At 30.5% G+C, this 20,215-nt stretch overlaps 1 protein-coding gene across 1 annotated transcript; it reads left to right on the plus strand.

Moving 5' to 3' along the window:
• The first annotated feature begins 15,727 nt into the window (after window positions 1-15,727).
• LOC114419497 (PAP-specific phosphatase HAL2-like) lies at window positions 15,728-19,804 on the plus strand. Its single transcript, XM_028385174.1, has 3 exons — window positions 15,728-16,250; window positions 18,209-18,890; window positions 19,292-19,804. Exons 1-3 carry the CDS (start codon window positions 15,863-15,865, stop codon window positions 19,593-19,595), a joined length of 1,374 nt encoding a protein of 457 aa, XP_028240975.1. The 5' UTR covers window positions 15,728-15,862; the 3' UTR covers window positions 19,596-19,804.
• Window positions 19,805-20,215: the final 411 nt, after the last annotated feature.

Below are 20,215 nucleotides of genomic sequence, written 5' to 3' on the forward strand. Positions count from 1 at the left end.
ATGTGAAACGAATTTTCATCTTTTTCATAGGCGTGGATTGAAATCCTATATTCTATCCCTATACTTTTCTAGTTTGGTTGACAACCCACCACTCTTTCTACTCTAATGCGTAGAAACTAGTTGAATAATTATAACCGGGTGAAAATGCCAATAAATTTTAGGTTAGCTGTGTTACCACATTCTGGTACCCAAATAAAGGTAAAAATACAAAAAAATATGGAAGGCACATGCAGATGAGTCAATGTTAGTACACTGTTTTACATGTGCTGGTTTTTGTAATTTATGATAATCATAATGAATTGTACCTAAATCTAAAAATTTTATCGCCTACAGTCCCAAAGCAAACAGCATGTGGTACATGTTGTTGTACTTTGATACTTTAGATTTACTCAACTACTATATCTAAAACTAATTGTAATTAAAAGTTAAATAATTTAGATAGATACGATCTATAAGGTTTTTTAAAAACTATAGAAGATTTCGAACTTAGGGATATTGGCATATCGCTGCACGTTTCATGTACGATACAGTACCGGCATTTTTATTTTTATCTGTTTTGTAAACTTCCTTCCAGTTTTATTTCTTTTTAGAAAAATAAATCTCCCGTCTCAAAGACAGAGAACAGCATGTCCACTAAAATTAATTTATGTATAAAAACAATTACTTCTAAAGTAATACTTCAAAACCAAAGTAATTATTAATTTTTAAAACTTGTCTAGAAATCAAAACTGTGTTTGGATCCACCTCAAGTAGTGATCAAATTATGTTAAACTGTCACAAAAAATGTGGAAGCTACAATTGTAATTATTTCTATTTTGAAGCTGGATTGGAGAACACAGTACCAAACATGATGTAAAACGAAGTAATCAATACATTAATCTATTACTGGGAATATTTTAAAAACTAAATTTCATTGGCTTGCCTTTTGAAACAAAAAAAAATAAAAATCGTACAATTTGTACTCAGCAGGAGTTAAACAAGAAGCGATTGGATTCATTAATAAGAAAGCAAGAGATTTACATATGAACAGAGATCATAGAAGGGAATCAAAAAGCCCCAATTTGTACAAAAACAAAAACAAAAAAAAGATCAAAACTTTTGTGACTCGTTGCTTTGGTCTCATAGAATTGGAACCTAGTGAGCAAGGTGAGTAGGTGTAGCGCACCCTCTGGTGGCTCTGCTGCGAGAGAAAATGGAAGCAACAGAGTTTGCAAGCCCCACAACTATTCCAACTTTCACTTGTCCACGCTTTGGAATTGGACGCCCAGAGAATCTCCTTGGGAAGCTTCTTCCACCATTGATCATGCCACTGGCTCTTGCACCTGCCATATCTTAAATTTCTGAGTTTTTCCCTGATTGGTGAAGGAAAAAAAAAAGGTGAGAACTGAGAACTAAGAAGCTCAGAGAAGATGCTTATGCTCTGTTGTGCTGAGTTGTGTTTGTGCTGTGTGGGAGTGTTTGATGTTTTTGGTTATATATAGGATTGAGGTTGACAAAATGACCCTTGTTTTGGGCAAGAATTAAAGGGATCGCCACTGGTTTTGACCGTTTGGACGGTTTTGACCTTGTCTTGGTGCAGTCTTTTCTTGCTGCTGTATTGTTGGGCTAGGGACAGACACGACAGAAACAGTGGTACGGGCACGGTGGATCTTTCGTCTCGGTCCAAACTCCAAACTGTATGGTAAGAAAAGAAAATAAAAAATAAAAAATAAATCTGGATAATGTTTTTTTTTTAAATTTATAGAGACAACGATTTTTAATTCCTGATAAAAATAAATAAAAAGAATTAACTTTAGGTGTATTTCCTTTCTTTCATCTCACAGTAAATCAAACACAGTCTGAAAAAATGAAGTTTTTTTAAAAGAAACTTTCATTTTTTATTTTTTGGCCTCGGTTTGGTAGAGACAATGAAGATATAAGATAAAAATTGAAGTTTTTTTTAAAAATTAAAGTAAAATATAAAAGATATAGATTTCACATAATTTTTTCTTTATTTTTCTCTTCATACATCTTATCTCTCTCCTACCAAGGACATTCTAACTTCAATTTTTGCTTGTCTTCATTTTCTTCATTCAAACAAATATAATGAAGTCTTTCTTTGAAGTAAACAAATAAGAATAAAATTTAATTTGAATAAAATTTTCAACATATATTTATAAAAAAAATAAGAAAGTAAATTAAATCAAACATCATATATAAATTAAAATCAACTTATATACTTCTTCAAATATTCTCTTGTATATTTTTTATAATAAAATCTTTGAACTAACCCAACATGATATTTTTTTTAATACTGACAATGAATGCCCTTAGTAAACAATTCTATTTACATTCATTCTAGTTTCATAGTTATATATAATTGCTTAAATACATCTAAGTACAACAACATTCATATTTTATCTCAAGGAATTCACCATGATAATTGTGGAGACAAGCAAAATATTTGCTTTTTCTTTAAATTTTGTAAATGCTACTAAATATCACTTAACCACAATAATATAATAAGTAAAAAATGCAAAAAAAAAAAGTCTTAAATTACTTAAATTCATTAGTAACTATATTTGAGTGCAAATAATTCAATATTTTTTTTCTTCAAATATTATAATCATATTTTTACACTGTGTATATCTATTTTCTAATATTCCACATAACCCTTTATAACATGTTTGATTCAACTATTTTTTTCAAAAGAAACAGTCATTCATGTTTTAAAATTGAATAACAAATAATTTTGTTTAAAATAATTTAAATCCCAGTTAAAGTTAGGAGAATTTAACTCAATTAATTGAACAAAATATATAAATTATTATAATTTGGGAAAAGAAATCCCACTCAAGAGTCAAGAGAGAGTGAGAGAGTAACACAATGGGCAACAATGCAAATTTCACGTTTGCTGTCTTTTTAAGTCATGCTTATACACACATGGCAGGACTAGCAAGGCATTAGTTGGGGACCCCTCGCTGTCCCTTAGATAAAGATCAATTGGTCCCATGCGTCCATTTACCTTAAATTGGATTGGATTCAGTGCTCCAGTGCTACTATTATCTTAAAACGTTACATTGTCTCTAGACATTTTCCATTGCTTGTGGAGGGTGCAAATCATGAAATCGATTGGTAATGGTCCCATGTAGAGATACCTTGCCGGTTTCACAAGTGCCACAGGGAAAAGGAGATTGTGATTTGTGAAGTTCAAATTTGGAGGGCATTAAAATCACGTTGGGTAATGAGCTAGTCTTGCCACATTTGAAGGAACAATGATGACTACTATGAAGGAACTAATCATTTCAATTGGAGCATAAAACACATTGCATCATGCACTTTAGAATATCAAGAGATTATCTATACGTATAAAAACATTATAAGTCTTGAAAAGTGAAACGTATATCTTGATTTTAAGGAAATTTTTGCTTCATGTTATTACGTTTTAATATATATTTTTTATGCAAACTGTTACTTATTTATATAAAAAAATCTTTACTTTTTAATATTTTATATAAAAAAGTATGAAAATTAAATGTGTAAAAATATAATGTCAAACATGGATTATATTGATCAACCCTGAAATTCAGTTAAGGACTCTCATGAATTGCAATTTGCAAGCAAGAAAAGGTTGTTTGTGTCTAAATTAACTCATGAGATCGAAAAAGTAATCAATGTGGTGTGACAGTGACGGTAAAGCACTATGGGAAGTACAGTAATACCAGTATATCACAAGTTTAAGATAAAGATCTTGGGAAACAGGTCTGACATAGCTAGATATAGGATATATTAATATTTATAACTTTTTTTTTTATAGTTAGTAGTAATTGAGAAACAAATAGGAGTATTGCTGATTTTCTGTTCTGAGCCACGCTGCATATTATTCACGTGGAGAATCTAATTGATAGTGGTTATTGTATTTGGCGTCTACAAATTAATTAAACCTTCCAATCACAGTTGACAGTTCCACTATCTTATTAAACTTATCCTGGTTAATGACTAATTAATGCTTTAAGCTGCTTCTGAAAGCCATGTCTTTGATTTGACAACTAAACGTAGCGACACAAAGGGTACAGGTTCAGTGTTTCATGGTCAATTAATCGAATCCATTGTTTGTCTAAGCAACTAATTAATAGGCCACCCAAATAAGTGTGAAAGTTGCCTTAATTAATTAATGCATTGTCTTAGACGTTACTATCTTCATATCCACAAAACATTGCATATAGACATGTTTTGTGGACTAGTACTATATTATACAGTTATCTTGTTATTGTACGGTTGATTTTTCCTTTTTTAAAAAATAAAATAAAATAAATATTTATATTTATATGATTATTATTTAAAATATGATACTGTATATATTTAATTATATATTATTTAATTTTTAAATGTTAATAAGTAAAAGAAAAATAATAATAAAAGTCATATTAAGAAACTAAAACTAGTTTTAATATAAATAAATATATTAGTGATAATTATATGAGAAATGATATTTGTACAACAATTTATATGCAATAAAATATACAATTAAGAGAGAGAAAAGGATAATAGAGAAAAAATTGAATTTAAATTATAATAAATGATAGGATTGAAAAGAAAAATACATACAAAATATGATATTGTATAAATTTATTGTATATATATCCTAGCTATCACCTAAAGATATTAGTTTCATTCATTAATCTATGTGTACTATCTTCCATACTATTAATATTCGTTATTTTTTATTTTCTAAATTAGTTTCAAAGATGTAAAATCAGTGGATACAAGATATAAAAAGTGAGTATTTTTTATATTAATTTCAGAACTAATGTAGAAAGTTTATTTTTAGATAATTTCAGATCGATCTATTGAATAAGTTTAATTAAAATATTTTTAACACAAATTATATACTTGTTGAAAGTGAAATTTGCTTGAAGATTTTACGTGGTTTCAAATTATACTTCAACTTGAAGTTTTAATGTCTTTTTCAATGTTTGATTCTACACAAGAGTACTAGAGATTTATAATCAAATTTTACTGTTTTAATAAGACAGTAGCATTTAACTTCCAGTCGAAACCGACAACCAAAGTGCATTTTCTAACATTAATTTTTTTATAAGTTGATACCAATAATACATAAGAAAATAAAAAATTCAGTTCCTATATATGTCAGGAATTTTCAATTTAGTATCTATATGTAAAAATTTATTAAACTGGTATTTAAACGTACAAATATTATTGGTTTGCTTTCTACTGTTATGACGCCATCTCTAATAGTTTTATGTTGACTATTAATTTCTTGCATATTTTTAATTTTTTTTATAATTTGCATATTCTTTTTTTTATATCTATATACATGTATGTAACACATTCTCATTTTAATCCCTGTACTTTAAACATTTTTAAGGACTAAATTAAGAATATGTTAAATTTATAAGGATTAAATAAAAAATACACTACATCCATAAACACCAAGTTAAGGGTTAATGGCTAATGTAGGCCCCTCTTTAACAAGTAACAGCATTATGCCGACAAAGGCCAAACCGGAAACATTTTTAGATATAAGACGAATTTAATAAGTTTTTGGTATAAGAACCAAATTAAGAATCTAAGACATGCATAACGACTAAATTATGTGTTTAACCAAAATAAATATAAAGAAACTTTAAGTTATAATAATTTTAAACATGAAATGTGTAACTTTGTAAAATAATAAATTATAGTAGTAACTTTCTTTTAATTTTTTTTTACGGAAATATTTGCAATGAATCTAACTTTATTTAATCAATTCTTGTAACTTTCTTCATGATTAGTGTAAAAAGACTCACAATAATAATCCACATCAATCGGTTAATGCTAACCGAAAGTTGGAAATAAGTGAATTGTAAGTTGTATCTTGACCATGGCATTTGTTTCTCATAAACCCCGTGCCTATCATGAATAAATGCAAAGCTTGCAATGAAATTTAAAGAGAGAAATTGATATTGAACGGAATGAATAGCATGAATGAATTAGCTCATAAAGTTGATTATTACAATAGATTATATAGTTAGTTGTAAGAGTAATTAACTCATAACTAACTAAGCTACTCTAGTTACATAAAAACTAACCAACTGAGTTAACTCCAGTTACATAATGATCCATGCCAAGAGCCCCCCTCAAGCTAGGAATAGATATAAGACATTCCTAGCTTGGAATACAAAATCTAAAAAACATAAGGAATGAGGGCCTTGGTGTACATGTGTTGGCTGATTTGCAGAAGACACATGAAGAAGTTTCACAAGACCACTCATCATCTTCTCACTAACTATGTGACAATCAATTTCAATATGCTTTGTTCTTTCATGAAAAATAGGATTTGATACAATATGAAGAGCATACTTATTATCGCAGTACAATATAGCAGGATTCTGGAATCAATCTTAAATTCTTCCAGCAAATAAGTAAGTCATTGTAGCTCACAAGTGGCACTAGCTAAGGCCCGATATTCAACTTCATAGGAACTTCTAGACATAGTAGCTTGCTTTTTAGATTTCCATGAAATCAATGAATCACCAAGATACACAACATAACTAGAAATAAACCTCTTAGAATCAAGGCAACCAACCCAATCTGAATCACAAGAGTACCTTTGACATATCTGAGAATTCGAAAAGCAACTTATTTGTGATATGTAGTGGGATCAACAACAAATTGACTCAGTTGTTGCACAGAGTATGTAATGTATGGCCTTGTGTCGGTCAGATAGATCAATCTCCCTATTAATCTCCTATAAGAGGAAGCATCTTCTACTGAAAGAGGTGACCCTGAGTGTTGATGCAACTTGGTGGTGTAATCACAAGGTGTAGAAATTGACTTAGAACCAAGCATGCCAGCATCATTGAGAATATCCAGTACATACTTTCTTTAACAGAGATTTATACCAATAGAGCTTCGAGCTACCTTAAACCCCAAAAAATATCTTAAGTCTCCTAAGTCCTTGATTTTGAAAACATTGTCCAGTAGATTTGTAATTCTATGAATTTCAGGCAAATCATTGCCTAACAAGACAATGTCATCAACATCAACCAATAAAACAGAAATTGTTTTGCATCCATGCTTAATGAACAAAGAATAGTCAGAAGTACATTGCTTGTATCCATGAGAAATCAGAAAAGATGATAATCTTGCATACCATTGCCTACTAGCATGTTTCACGCCATATAGAGACCTTTGAAGCTTACATACTTGCCCTGGTTTAGCCACTTGCATATCGTGAGGTATGACCATGTACACTTCTTCATTTAAATCACCATGTAAGAAAGCGTTCTTCACATCTAGCTGCTTGAGACGCCACTTATCAATAGCAGTTAAAGCTAGTAAAAATCTCATTGTGGTTAGTTTAGCTATTAGAGAGAAAGTGTCTAGGTAGTCTTGTCCTTCCACCTGAGTATACCCTTTTGCCACTAGCCTGACTTTATACCTCTCTATGGAGCCATCAGATTTGTGCTTAATCCTATACACCCATTTACAACCAATTACAGTTTTGTGCTGAGGAAGATCAGTGAGAACCTAAGTATCATTAAGCTCTAGTGCTATGATCTTAGCATTTATGGCTTCAATCCAATTAGGATCCTTAGATGCTTTACTGTATGACTGAGGTTCAACACTTTGTGTGATAGATAAAACAACATGGTGATAGGAATGAAACAATTTTGTATATGAAAGGACAGAATTAAGAGGATCAAGACTAGTACCTATAAAGTGATTGGTAGCAGTTGATTATGGGTATGTAACATTGAAGTCTTTATATTTACTTGGTTTGTGTATTTGTCTCATGAGTCTTCTAGATGTATGAATAACTTGTTGTGAGGTTGAAGGATTAAAATCATTATTGGAGGCAGACATGATAAGATCACTTGGTGGCTCTAAAGATGAGTGATCAATGACATTGGATGAAGGAGTAGGCATAGGTAAGACAATGATAGGATCTGGTTTATTTGATCACTAAAGGGAAAACAATCTTCATAGAAAATGACATTTCTAGAAACAAAAATAGACTTGGTCTTGAAATCAAAGGTGATATATCCTGTTGTGTGTGGCTTGAAACCCAAGAAGACAGAAGTGGCAGCTCTTGGGTCAAGCTTATTTCTGTTAGCTATCAAAGTACTAGAAAAACACAGACAACCTAATACTCTTAAAGACTCAATATCATACATAGTTCCATGTAGTTTTTCGTAAGGAGTTTGAATTAAGGCTTGTAATTAACAAGGACAACATAATGAATTAAGGCATAAGACCAAAAAGTATATGGTAAATTGGACTGAAATAACAAGGGTCAAGTGGCATTTAATAGATGTTGATGTTTTCTTTCAACAATCCCTTTCTATTAGGAAGTTTCAACACAAGAACATTGATGTATAATGTCAGTATGATCATAAAATTGTTTCATAATAAACTCAAATCCATTATCTGATCTGATAACCTTTATTTTTTTTATCCAAACTGCCTTTCAACATTGGCAACAAAATTCTTTAAATGAGATTGTGTTTCTGCTTTTGAATTCATAAGGAAAACCTAAACAAACCTTGAATAATCATCTACAATAGTAAAAAAATATTTGTAACCATTTAAAGAAGTTACATGACAAGAGCCCCAAATATCAACATGTATAAGAGCAAAGGCATAAGGGGAATGAGAATCACTGCTAGGAAAAGACAATTTTCTTTGTTTTGAATGATGATAAGTTTCACATATGAATTGTTTATCTGATGTAAGAACAAGATAAAACTATTTCAACAACACCAATCTTTCATAAGATGGATGACCAAGTATAAAATGCCACAAATCTATAGGTTTTTTTATTACATGAAAAAGCTAAAATGCTAGAAACATTAGAATAGACATGGACAGTAATGGAATTGGAACTGTATTCCCTATGAGGCTTGAGAGGAACCATGTTGAGTCTGTAAAGACCTTCCACCATATCAACTATACCAATCCTCTGCAGGTTCTGTAAATCTTGTATAAAGCATTTGTCATTCATAAAGGTTAGTTTGCAATACAAAGAAGAGACCAATTTGGATACTGAAATTAAATCGAATTGAAAACTAGGTATGTATAGAACATCCTCTAGGTATAAAAATTGAGAAAATTGAACTCTGCTTGCATGAGTTGTAGTGACTGTATGACCATTAAGGAGTCTAACAATCACATGATTTATCTTTTTACACAAAGAAAACAAATGAGGAAAGGTTGTAACATGATCTGTGACACCTGAGTCAGGATCCACTCTTCTTGACTGGTCTTGCTTACACTACAAGTAATGGATAGTACACTACCTTTGTTGTTAACCATACCAATTTGGTTCACATGTGAATTGTTGTGAGCTGTGTTTTGTTGTTGTAGTAGTGCCATCAAAGCTTTATATTGCTAAGAAGTTAACTTCACATCCTCATTTTGTGTTTCTTGTTTCCTTTATTGGGTTGAGCTATCACCTTCCTCCTTTTCTGCACTGATATTGTTGATGTTCGAACCTTGAGACTTGTAAAACTTATGTCCAGGAGAATAACCATGCTTTATGTAACATTCATCTATAGTGTGGTTAGTGAAACCATAATATGTACATAACTTGCTTCCTCTTCCTCCTAAGTTTCCTTTACCAAAGCCAATTTGGCTTCCTCTTCCTCATCTGGAAGCAAAATTATGAGGAAAACCATTTTTTCTATAACATCTATCGACAATATGGTTATCTTTACCACAATAGGTGCACAAATTTCTTGAATTAGATGAGTGGGTGTTGACTTCATTAATTAGGCTGGTGTTTTCCATTATATCATTACTTGTAAGTTGTCTCTCTTGCCAAACAACATATGAGAAGACCTTAGTTATGATACACAAAGGATCCATCATCAATACATTGGATTCAACAGTATTAAATTGATCATTTAGACCTCTAAGAAACTACATAACTCGATCTTGTTTCTTTCTCTTAATAACACTAGTAAGAGCATCTCTCTCTCACACACACACACACACACTTTGGATCACATGAACAAATTGGATCAGGTCTGTAACTTTCCAATTCATCCCAAATAACACGTAATTTTGTAAAGTAATTAGTGATAGATTGATCATCTTGTTTGATAAACGCCACGTCCTGGTGTAATTATGAAATTCTCAGCAAATCTCCTCATGAATACCTCGTCTTCAAATCCTTCCATATGTCTCGTGCATCATCCATCCAAAGAATGTTCTGTCTAATCGAAGGTGAATTTGAGTGAACAAGCCAAGAAACCACCATATTATTACACCTTTTCCAGGTTGTATGAAGTGTATGATTCGATGCATATCCTTGAATGGATTCGTTGGCAAGTTTAACTTTATTTTTCTCGCTTAATGCAGTAAGCATTGATCAACTCCATGAACTGTAATTTGTTGAATCAAGAACTAGAGAAACCAGTGCAGTCACTAGATTTTCCCCTGGATGTAGATAATATGGAATGTGTATTTTTGGAGTTCTTGCAAAGATGAATTGGTATTCATGGTGAAGAAATTGAAAGAAAACTATAGAAGAAGCAAAAGTAGAGAGTTGCGCAGCAGAACTCTTCAAAGGAAGAGCTCTAATACCATCACAAACCTCATGCCTACCATGGATAAATGCAAAGCTTGCAGAGAAAGTTAAAGAGAAAAACTGATATTGAAGGTAATGAATAGCATGAATGAATTAGTTCACAAAGTTGGTTATTACAATTGATTATATAGTTAGTTGTAAGAGTAACTAACTCATAACTAACTAAGCTACTCTAGTTACATAGAAACTAACCAACTAAGCTAACTCTAGTTACATAATGATCCATGCTAAGAGTTTCCTGTACTCCCATTATGACATTTAGATATAATTGCATTCAGGAAAGATGATTCCAAAATAAAAATTTGAATTTTAAAATGGATATTTTGAAATATAATGGGAGTGCAGGATGCAATAGCCCTTGACCATGGTGAAGAAGGCCCAAATAGTACTGGGCTTAGTTTATAGCTCGATCCGCACTGTTGTTAATGACAAAAAAAAAAATCAGCCCCGTTGCTATCCAACAAAAAGGTAAAGGTCTGTTTGTTCTTTCTTAAATTATTTTACGTCGAACTATGAATTCATTGCTAAGTTTAAAAGAGTTAGCTCATCTTCAAATATTAATTACAAGGAAGCAACACATTATGTGATTGCAAAGTTTTGGATATAAAAAAAGCTTTTGTTTTCAACAAAAATAAATTCCTTCCGTTATGCATATGTCCTAATGTAAAATCCACAGTTGAGATTAATTACGCTTAATGTTTAAAATCAATTTTATTAAAATTAATTTTACCCAATTTCGCAACAATGTACACTAAGGGAATGAAAAAAATAGTTTATCCTATGCTTGGTAATGTAAATTATATTTAAATGATATAATTATCCTTACAAAAGGTAGAGTGACGATGATAGTAAAAATTATATCCACATCAATGATGCGACGATAATGACAATAAAGATATTGATAATGATGGTTACAGTTATAATTGACTCAAGTTAAAATAAGTAAAACTTAAATTCTAGGCTTATTAATAATAAATATTTTTTTATTAAATTTCTAAAGCAAAAAGCTATAATATTGACAATAAAAAAATTAACATATAACTTTTATTTAAAGAATTTTTTTTTTCAAAATTTATTTTAAATCTCACTAACAATGTAATACAATGATGATGACAATTATAATCATGATAATATTGATTACACAATTAAGATAATGATGTATGATAGTAAGAATGATAATGATAATAATTATGACATGATAGTATTAATTGCAACAACAATTATGTAATAATGATATAAATAGTGGTGATCACAACTCTTAATAATAATAGTTGTAATAATGCGATAACAATAGTAATAATTATTGTAGAGCACATGGTAATAATAGTTATAATAACAATTATTATAATAATAATAATGATAATTGTGACCATAATAATAATAATAATAATAATAATAATAATAATAATAATATTAATTGTGACAGTATTAGTAACTGAAAAACAAACAAGGTATCATTTGTGAGGTAAGAATGATGGGAAATTTTTCTCTATCTTATCTTTCTATTTAGGAAAACTTAAAATTAAAAAAATTAAATAATATCAATTAACTTTTTCTTAATTAATGTAAAATTGATTATTTTAACTTTTATATATATATATATATATATATATATATATATATATATATATATATATATATATATTAATTATGAGTCCAGACACTTATTAAACTCAAGCATTAATGATAAGTAGACATACTGCATTAACTTTAGTAAGTTCAAGTGAATTTCATCGTTGTATTTGTGCCAGTGCAAATATTAATTAACTTTTAGTTTCTTTATTTCTTTATTCATAAAAGGGTACGCTTGGCATGCTTGGCAAATGATAAAACAGTATAAAGATAATAAAGATCTTTGAAATCAATATATCCAACTACGTTTCTTTTTTATTTTATTATTTAAAACTAAACAAAGTCTTAAAGAATAATTGAGAAAAGATTAAGGAGTTTTGTTATTTTATCATGATTATAGGCATGAATTTTGATTAGAACATATTTTTTGTCACCGGCAAAAATATATTTTGATAAAGTTCAATTTGTTAATCAAGTATGGACTTCTAAAAACAAAACAAAATAAAAGTATGGACTTTTGAATATTAATACGTGCGATGAAATGACTTCCTTTGGAAGATCCCACTTTTGGAGTTTTTAATTTTTATAATAAAATATATTCGAGAGATCTACCATTCAAATTTTACTGATGTAAGTAACTCTTATTATCGAGAACCAATCAACCAGAACTTTTGAAGTATATATAGATATTATCTTGAATTCTTGACCCAAAATAAAATTTTCATAAAAAAAGTACAAATATGCGATGAAGAGATTAAGATCATGTTGTAAAAAAAAGAGATTAAGATCGTCAAAATTATTATTTTAAAATTATAATAAGTTTTATTTTCATATTCAAAATAAATATTTTTATATTGTCAATTATTTAAAAATAATCTTATATATAACTTTTAAAGTACAACAATCTTATCATCAGATGACATTATAAAAAAAATTATGACTTCACTATAGTAAATTCTTAAAATATTATATAATTATTCTAAAAACTTAAAAATACTTTGTATTACAAATTTTAGGAGAGGGGATGACGGCTAGTTCAACGCAGGAAAAGTTTTGGAACTCAAAAAATACTTTTATATATATTTAAATTCTATCTTGTTTTACTTTTTCTACCTCTTTAGTTAAAGTTAAAATATTTGATTGCTTAATTTTAATCATAAAAGTTTCTTAGACGCGACACTTAAAATATGCCCTTCTTAATCTATGCTTAAACTCAATCAGAAGTATGATCCAACTTTTGTTGCTGCAGTAAAATCCATTGAATATTCGAGATCATTGATGATATCATAATGCCATATGCTTAACGTCACGAGGAATAAAAGCACTTATCTAAGAAGTAAGAAGCGCTTCACATCAATGTTACTATAAGCCAGAAAGGGCTAGCACTCCAGAATGTTATTCATTTTTTTTTATATACTTTTTCCTTTTTGGTTATTTTTTCCCTCTTTTTTTGTGTTCATACTTCATAATGCCATTATGTTTATGGCAGAGCATCAAATGAGTTTTCTTAGCTTTCGGTAACAGATTTGCCTTGTTTTTCTTCCTTTTCAGACTCTAATTCGTGCACGCAATCAGCAATCAGCAATGGTGTTAAATCAAGTCACTGTGTCGATTAATAAATCGACCAAGAGAAAAATATATTGAGGACATGTTTGTTTCAGTGTTCAAAAATCAATTCTGATATTTTTCAATAATAAAAAATACACATTTTAATATTTATAGCTAATATTAATTTATATAGTATCAAAAATAACTTCAATCAATTTTAAAGCATATGCAACAACTGACATAATTGATAAATAATCTTATTTCTTAAACATAAAATTAGAGTTCAATTCCTAATATATAATTATGGAAAAATATTTATTGAGACTCAAAGATTTGTCTTGGGCTTCAATTGCACAAGCATGTCATCTACCTATGCTTATACATTACTGACAAACACTTTGGTCCTTAACTTTAAAAAAAGAGCATGCGCGACAAAGTCTCAAATCATAAACATGAATCTCACAACTGAATAAACAAAACTAATGTACAAAATCACATGGTTATGCCAATGAGTCACACAGGTAAACAGAAATCATGCTTTTAGATACTGATGCCTTCATAAGGTTTCTCTCTGCTGGTCCCCTGCTTCGCTGATGGTTATTGTCAATTTGTGATAAGCCACAATTATTGACCCAATTGGCTCACTGATTAGTTATATTTCCGGTTTCTGCTATAGATGAAGTTATGATTGGAGTTATGAATGATGAAAGTAAATGGGGGAATATGTTATTTTTATGATGAGCTCATTATGACTCAAATCTTACACAAGACAATGGTATTTAATACGGACCAGAAGAATACCCTTTTTTCCCTGCTCCAAAAACGAGAACAAAAATACCATCAAACTGAATATGAATGGTGTATACATGAGTCAAGTTTTGGAGAATTTTTATACCACATAGATTGTATAAATGAATGTATAGTGTCCGATTATAATTACTGACTTCCGTCTACACACATGACTTATTACACTTTCAGTCTCTTTTGCTTATTTTGATTCTAAGTTTTTAAAGTTAATTAAATTCTTCAATTTTTAAAATTAAGCAACCTTGGTTTTGCTATCATTTTTTCCTACTTAAAACCCTAAAATTGTTATTATCCTTAGAAAATTATGATAGATTTGAGATATAAATTTTTAATCTATTTTTTTAAAACCTTAGGCCTTGCTCGGTATGGTTGTTTCTTTTAAGATTTGAATTTTTTTTAAAACTAAAACACTTTCAGTTTTACATTTTAAAGTTTTAATTTTCTCGTGCCTTTCAGTTTTTAAATTTTATCATCAAATTTTAAATTTAAATCTCATAAGTTACTCTATATTTTCTTGTTCAAACTCATTTGATGATGGAAGTGATGATGTGAGTAGAGGTGATAAAGTAACAATAATAGCCATAGGCTTATGACAATAAAAATGATCGGTGGTGGTAAAAGCAACAATTGTAATAATAAATATGAAATTATGTAATTTAGTGATTATGATAATGGTAATAATAATAATAATATTAGTGATAGTGAAAATCATAATTTTGCTCAAAATTATTATGGTGACAAATTAAACTCTTCTTAACTCAAATGTATAAGCTTAATTAAAGCCTTCTTCAAGCATAAGTTTTCTATCACACTAAAATTTAATTTACAAATTCTAATTAGCAACTACAGGACATTATTAAAACAAACAAACTGAAAGTATATCTACACCCGTTAAAGCTAATGCATGACTGAAAGTATATCCTCACGCACCCCTTGAGTTGTGAGATTAAATTCCTTATCACAAGGAATAACAAGGATTAGTCTTCTTCACAAATGATAAGTTTATGACTTGAACCCGTGTCCTTTTTCCTTGTTTTTCTTTTATTTTTTGTGACTTTTGTCCTTTGCCCTTGTTTAATTGCACAACATCTATCAACACAAAAGATCCCATATATCTTAATGCAATTTGCTTTTCTATTTTGATAATAATATATAAAAAAAAAAGAAGTTATTGTGATGCTTTTTCGTTTTTGCTGGTAAAATTGGTCCTATAAATACTCTCGTAGGCAGATCATTGTTATTCCCATAATTTGACAATCCCTTCCCATCTGCCATTCTCTCATTTCAAACGTCAAATTACTATTGGTAACAATCAATTACTAACCAAATTAAGAAAGGGTAAAGTTGTGTTGTGTACTTGATATGCCTTTATATTGTTCCACTTTGGGTGCAAGCTTCCCACGTATCTTAGGACTTGGGAAGAGAAGTGAAAACTACACACATAGTCATATAAAAACACCCTCCCATTTTGGTTCTTGCTTTTTGTCTCTCAACAATAAATCCCCCAACACCCTTCCAAACCACATTGCTTTTGTGTCAAAATTAGACCAAAGTTTTTCTTCACCAGTGATGGAGGAGGAGGATCACAAAATGTTTGGTCTTGTCTCAGAACCAGAGGAATATTGCAAAGAGTTAGGTGTTGCTGTCAGAGCAGTTCAAATGGCATGCTTCCTCTGTCAGAAACTTCAAGACACTTTGATTTCCAAGTCTCGGAGCAACAATAATCTCAATTCTCCTCTCACAGTTGCAGGTGAATTTTCCTGATCCCTGTAATTTGTTTAACCTTTTTTATTTTTATATACACACAAAACTTGTACTAAGTTCTTTATGTTGTAACTTCTAATGGTCATCATTAAATAGTTTCTATATAAGAATAACTTAGGGAAATAAATACTATTCACATGCGGCATATATTTAATGAGAGACTGTGTGTGAGAGAGTACGATGTGTGTCAGAGTAAGATGAGTAAATACGACAAGTAAGTCGTGTGAGTTTTTATAAGACAAGTGATTTTTCAACTTCAAAAAACTTTTAATTTCGATAATTTATATATGGTTATATACACTCTAAATTTACTTTTTTCACTTTGGTATAAAAATAACTTTGACACTTAACACATATCATATATATGGGAGTTTCATAATTTAATTTGAAAACTTGATTGTAAAAATATATAAACAACCTTATAAGCTTTATCTTTTATATAGAATTTTATATTATTATGTATATATAAACATGCAATATAGCGATAGAAATAAAATATTATATTTAGTCATTTAATTTTGAAATAATTTAAAACATTTAATAATACATATTTATACTTCTTATCATGTGTGCACATAAATACACAGTAGAAAACCATATATACTACGTAAGTTGGTTAGTTGGTTTGCCTTTAAACTTCAGAACTAGGTATAAGCAGAGGGGAAACAAAATCTTACTGCTTTATGTTGCTTTGGTATCCCGTTCAATTACGATAACTGGCTTTCTTGATTGGTTCTTAGAACTTAGAAGTGACAAGAGAGAGGAATACAAACAATATTGTCTGCTACAAAAAGGGCATAATTATCCAAATTAATTAATACTTGCTCTCTAAAATTTAAATGCTTTGAAGTCAATGAAAAATATTCGTAAGAAAAGTGGCTATGAAATTTGGAGGTTTCATGGACTTTCAAAAACTCGTGATTAGATCTAAAAAAAGAAAAAGAAATAATGTGTCGGCAAAATTAAGCTGACCCTTCAAACTCTATTTCTTGGACTGTAGTAATAGCAGTGCTAGCTATCATGTAAGTACTGTTATGGCCTTGTCATGTTCCATAAGCAAACTGATTTGACTGAATTCAGTTTGTTTACCTTAGATTCATGAATATGTGACTTCTCTTTTGTTGTTCACTGCTCTCTTCCTCTCAAGTGAAGAAGTATATATATTAAAACCTACCTATTATTTTTAATTTTGTTTAAAAAAGAAGAAATTATATTAGAAGGGAAAGTAGGGACAATTGCAAGAGGGGAGGACAAGTATCCTCACTAAAAGAATACAAAAAATAGCCAAAAAAAAAAAAATGCTACTGGAAAGAAAACAACGTTGAACGCAATAGACCACTCTAATCTCCCTTGACATCTATCAAGATGAGTCATTATAGAGAGAATATGCTGCTCTATCAATATGTTTAGTTGCTTTTCATGCATAGGTGTATTCAGGACTTCGAAAATAGCCTTTCAGCTGTAGAAAGGAGAAAAAATATCTAAAAGAATTGATATCAACGTTCCCTATTACAAAGTTGAGGAAAATTTTCGATTTATTGGTTATACCTTTTCCGGTGTTCATTTTACATCTCCAATTTTAGAAGCTGCTATGAGCATTTCAGTCCAAACTTGAAAATATATTAGTTGAGCATGGTCTCCATAACAAATTTAAATAATATACCTTATCCTCTTTGGTCTTTGCAAAATATTTATATATGCTTAATCGTAGGTTACTCAGATTGAGCAACAATCAAATTTATGGTGTTCTCTTTTAATTCTATTTTCCTACAATTTTGGTCAGGTGATATGGTTAATGCTTATTAGTCTCTGGAATTTGTGAATATAACTTTTTTTTTTGAGAGCACGATTGATCAGTCTATTTGTGGCAGCTATTGAATTTTATTCATACTTAGGATCATGATTGAGTTCTACTTGTAATCTTCTTTATGTTAATTTATATAGGTTGGAGTGTCAAAGCAATTGTCAGCTGGATATTGTTTGAGTGTTTAGGGAATGAAAATGTCTCAATTGTAACCGAAAAAGAGGTTCGGACACTATCCAGTACTAATGCATCTGAACTGTTGGAAGCTGTGGTTAAAACTGTGAATGAATGTCTAGCTGAAGCGCCTCGATTTGGAGTTGAAGAACCAAAATCAACCCTTGGAACTTCAGAGGTTCTTGAAATCATTAGTCGCTGCAACTCAGTTGGAGATCCTTCTGGAAGATTCTGGGCACTTAGTCCTCTTGATGGAGGGTCTTCATGTGGTGATCAACATGTTGTAGCTTTATCACTCATAGAGGAAGGAGAAGTTGTGCTTGGAGTTCTTGGCTGTCCTAACTACCCTATGAGAAAGGACTGGTTTAGTTATCATCACAGCTATCTTAGGATGATATCTAAGTTGGCTCCTCCAACCTCTCAAACTTGGAATAAAGGTTGTGTAATTTATGCTAAAAGGGGTAGTGGCAAGGCTTGGATCCAACCACTGCTCCATGTCAATGATAAGTTTGTGTGGCCAAACCATGCAAAACAAGTTTCTGTCTCTTCCATTGACAACCTAGAAATGGCCACTTTCTGCCAACCAGTTGAGAAGGCCAATTTAAGCCACTCTTTTGCTGAAGGGCTGGCTCACAGTGTTGGTTTCAGGTGCATATTTATTTTATTCCATTTCAATATTAGTCACCCACTATCTTTAAACTTTTTACCTTGTGTGGTTGTAGTGTCTAGACATTCAAACATGGGATTTATTCCTATACTCCAAATTTTTCGGCTTAGTATGATATGCATTTTAAAATTCTTGAGATGATTCAATCGTTTTTGCTAATTTAATACTACAGGGAAAAAAGGGTTATCCGAATATGATGGCAAACTGAAAACTTTGTGTAGTTACACATTCCTTACTTGATGACTAGTTACATTCCCATTTATTTCAAAGAAAAAGATTAAATATTTAAAGTATCACTCATTCACTTGGTAAAGGTCGCCAAAGAAAGCATAAATTCTCTAGCATAGTTTAGAAGGTAACTATTATTCATCGCTATATGCAGTAATCAGCCACTGAGAGTATACAACACGATGAAATATACGGCAATAGCATGTGGGGATGCTGAGGTTTTCATAAAATTTGCAAGAGCTGGTTACAAGGAGAAAATATGGGATCATGCAGCCGGTGCTATCATCATACAAGAGACTGGAGGAATGGTAACAGATGCTAAGGGGCATCCACTAGACTTCTCAAAAGGTTTATATTTCGAAAGGCTTGATCGTGGCATAGTTGCTTGTGCTGGAGCCACATTGCATGAAAAGATCATTGATGCTGTTGATGCTAGTTGGGCCTCTTCTTGTCTTTGAAACTGCTAGTAATTTACATGTATATGGGATATATACTGTGATTTTATGTGAATAATGTATAATCTTTTCTTTGTTGATGTTGTTACCAATTTGCTAGGGCGAAATTATTTTTGTTTAATATGTTGTGGATAAAAGGTTGTGGTTGTTACTTTGTATTCTAAATGACATTTATTAGGGTGATGCTAAATACACCCAGCATTTTAAGTGAATGAGTGAAAATATCCTTAACTCAAATTGATCCGTAGGAGTCATATGGATGGATGTGATCCATATGACTCATACAGATCATGTTAATCCGTATAAATCATACGAATTTCATACGGATCAACTTGATCCGTATGTTTAAATTATACTTACAGATCAAGATCAAGTTTATCTGTATAAATCATACGCATCAAACATATGATAATTTTAGAATTAACAAAAAATACTGGGTGCACAAGCAATAAAGCTGGTGCACCTAGCATCACCCCATTTATTAAGTGTACCATGTACTGCATTGTAGATGTGAAGAAACAAAAAATAATTTGGTATAGAAGAGTAGTGACAATTATCATTTGTAGTTTTTTTTTTAGATAAAGCAAATTTTATTAAAAGATGGGAGTGCAAGGGTACTCCTG

This window comes from Glycine soja, chromosome 7 (assembly GCF_004193775.1).
Source record: "Glycine soja cultivar W05 chromosome 7, ASM419377v2, whole genome shotgun sequence".
Lineage (NCBI taxonomy): Eukaryota > Viridiplantae > Streptophyta > Magnoliopsida > Fabales > Fabaceae > Glycine > Glycine soja.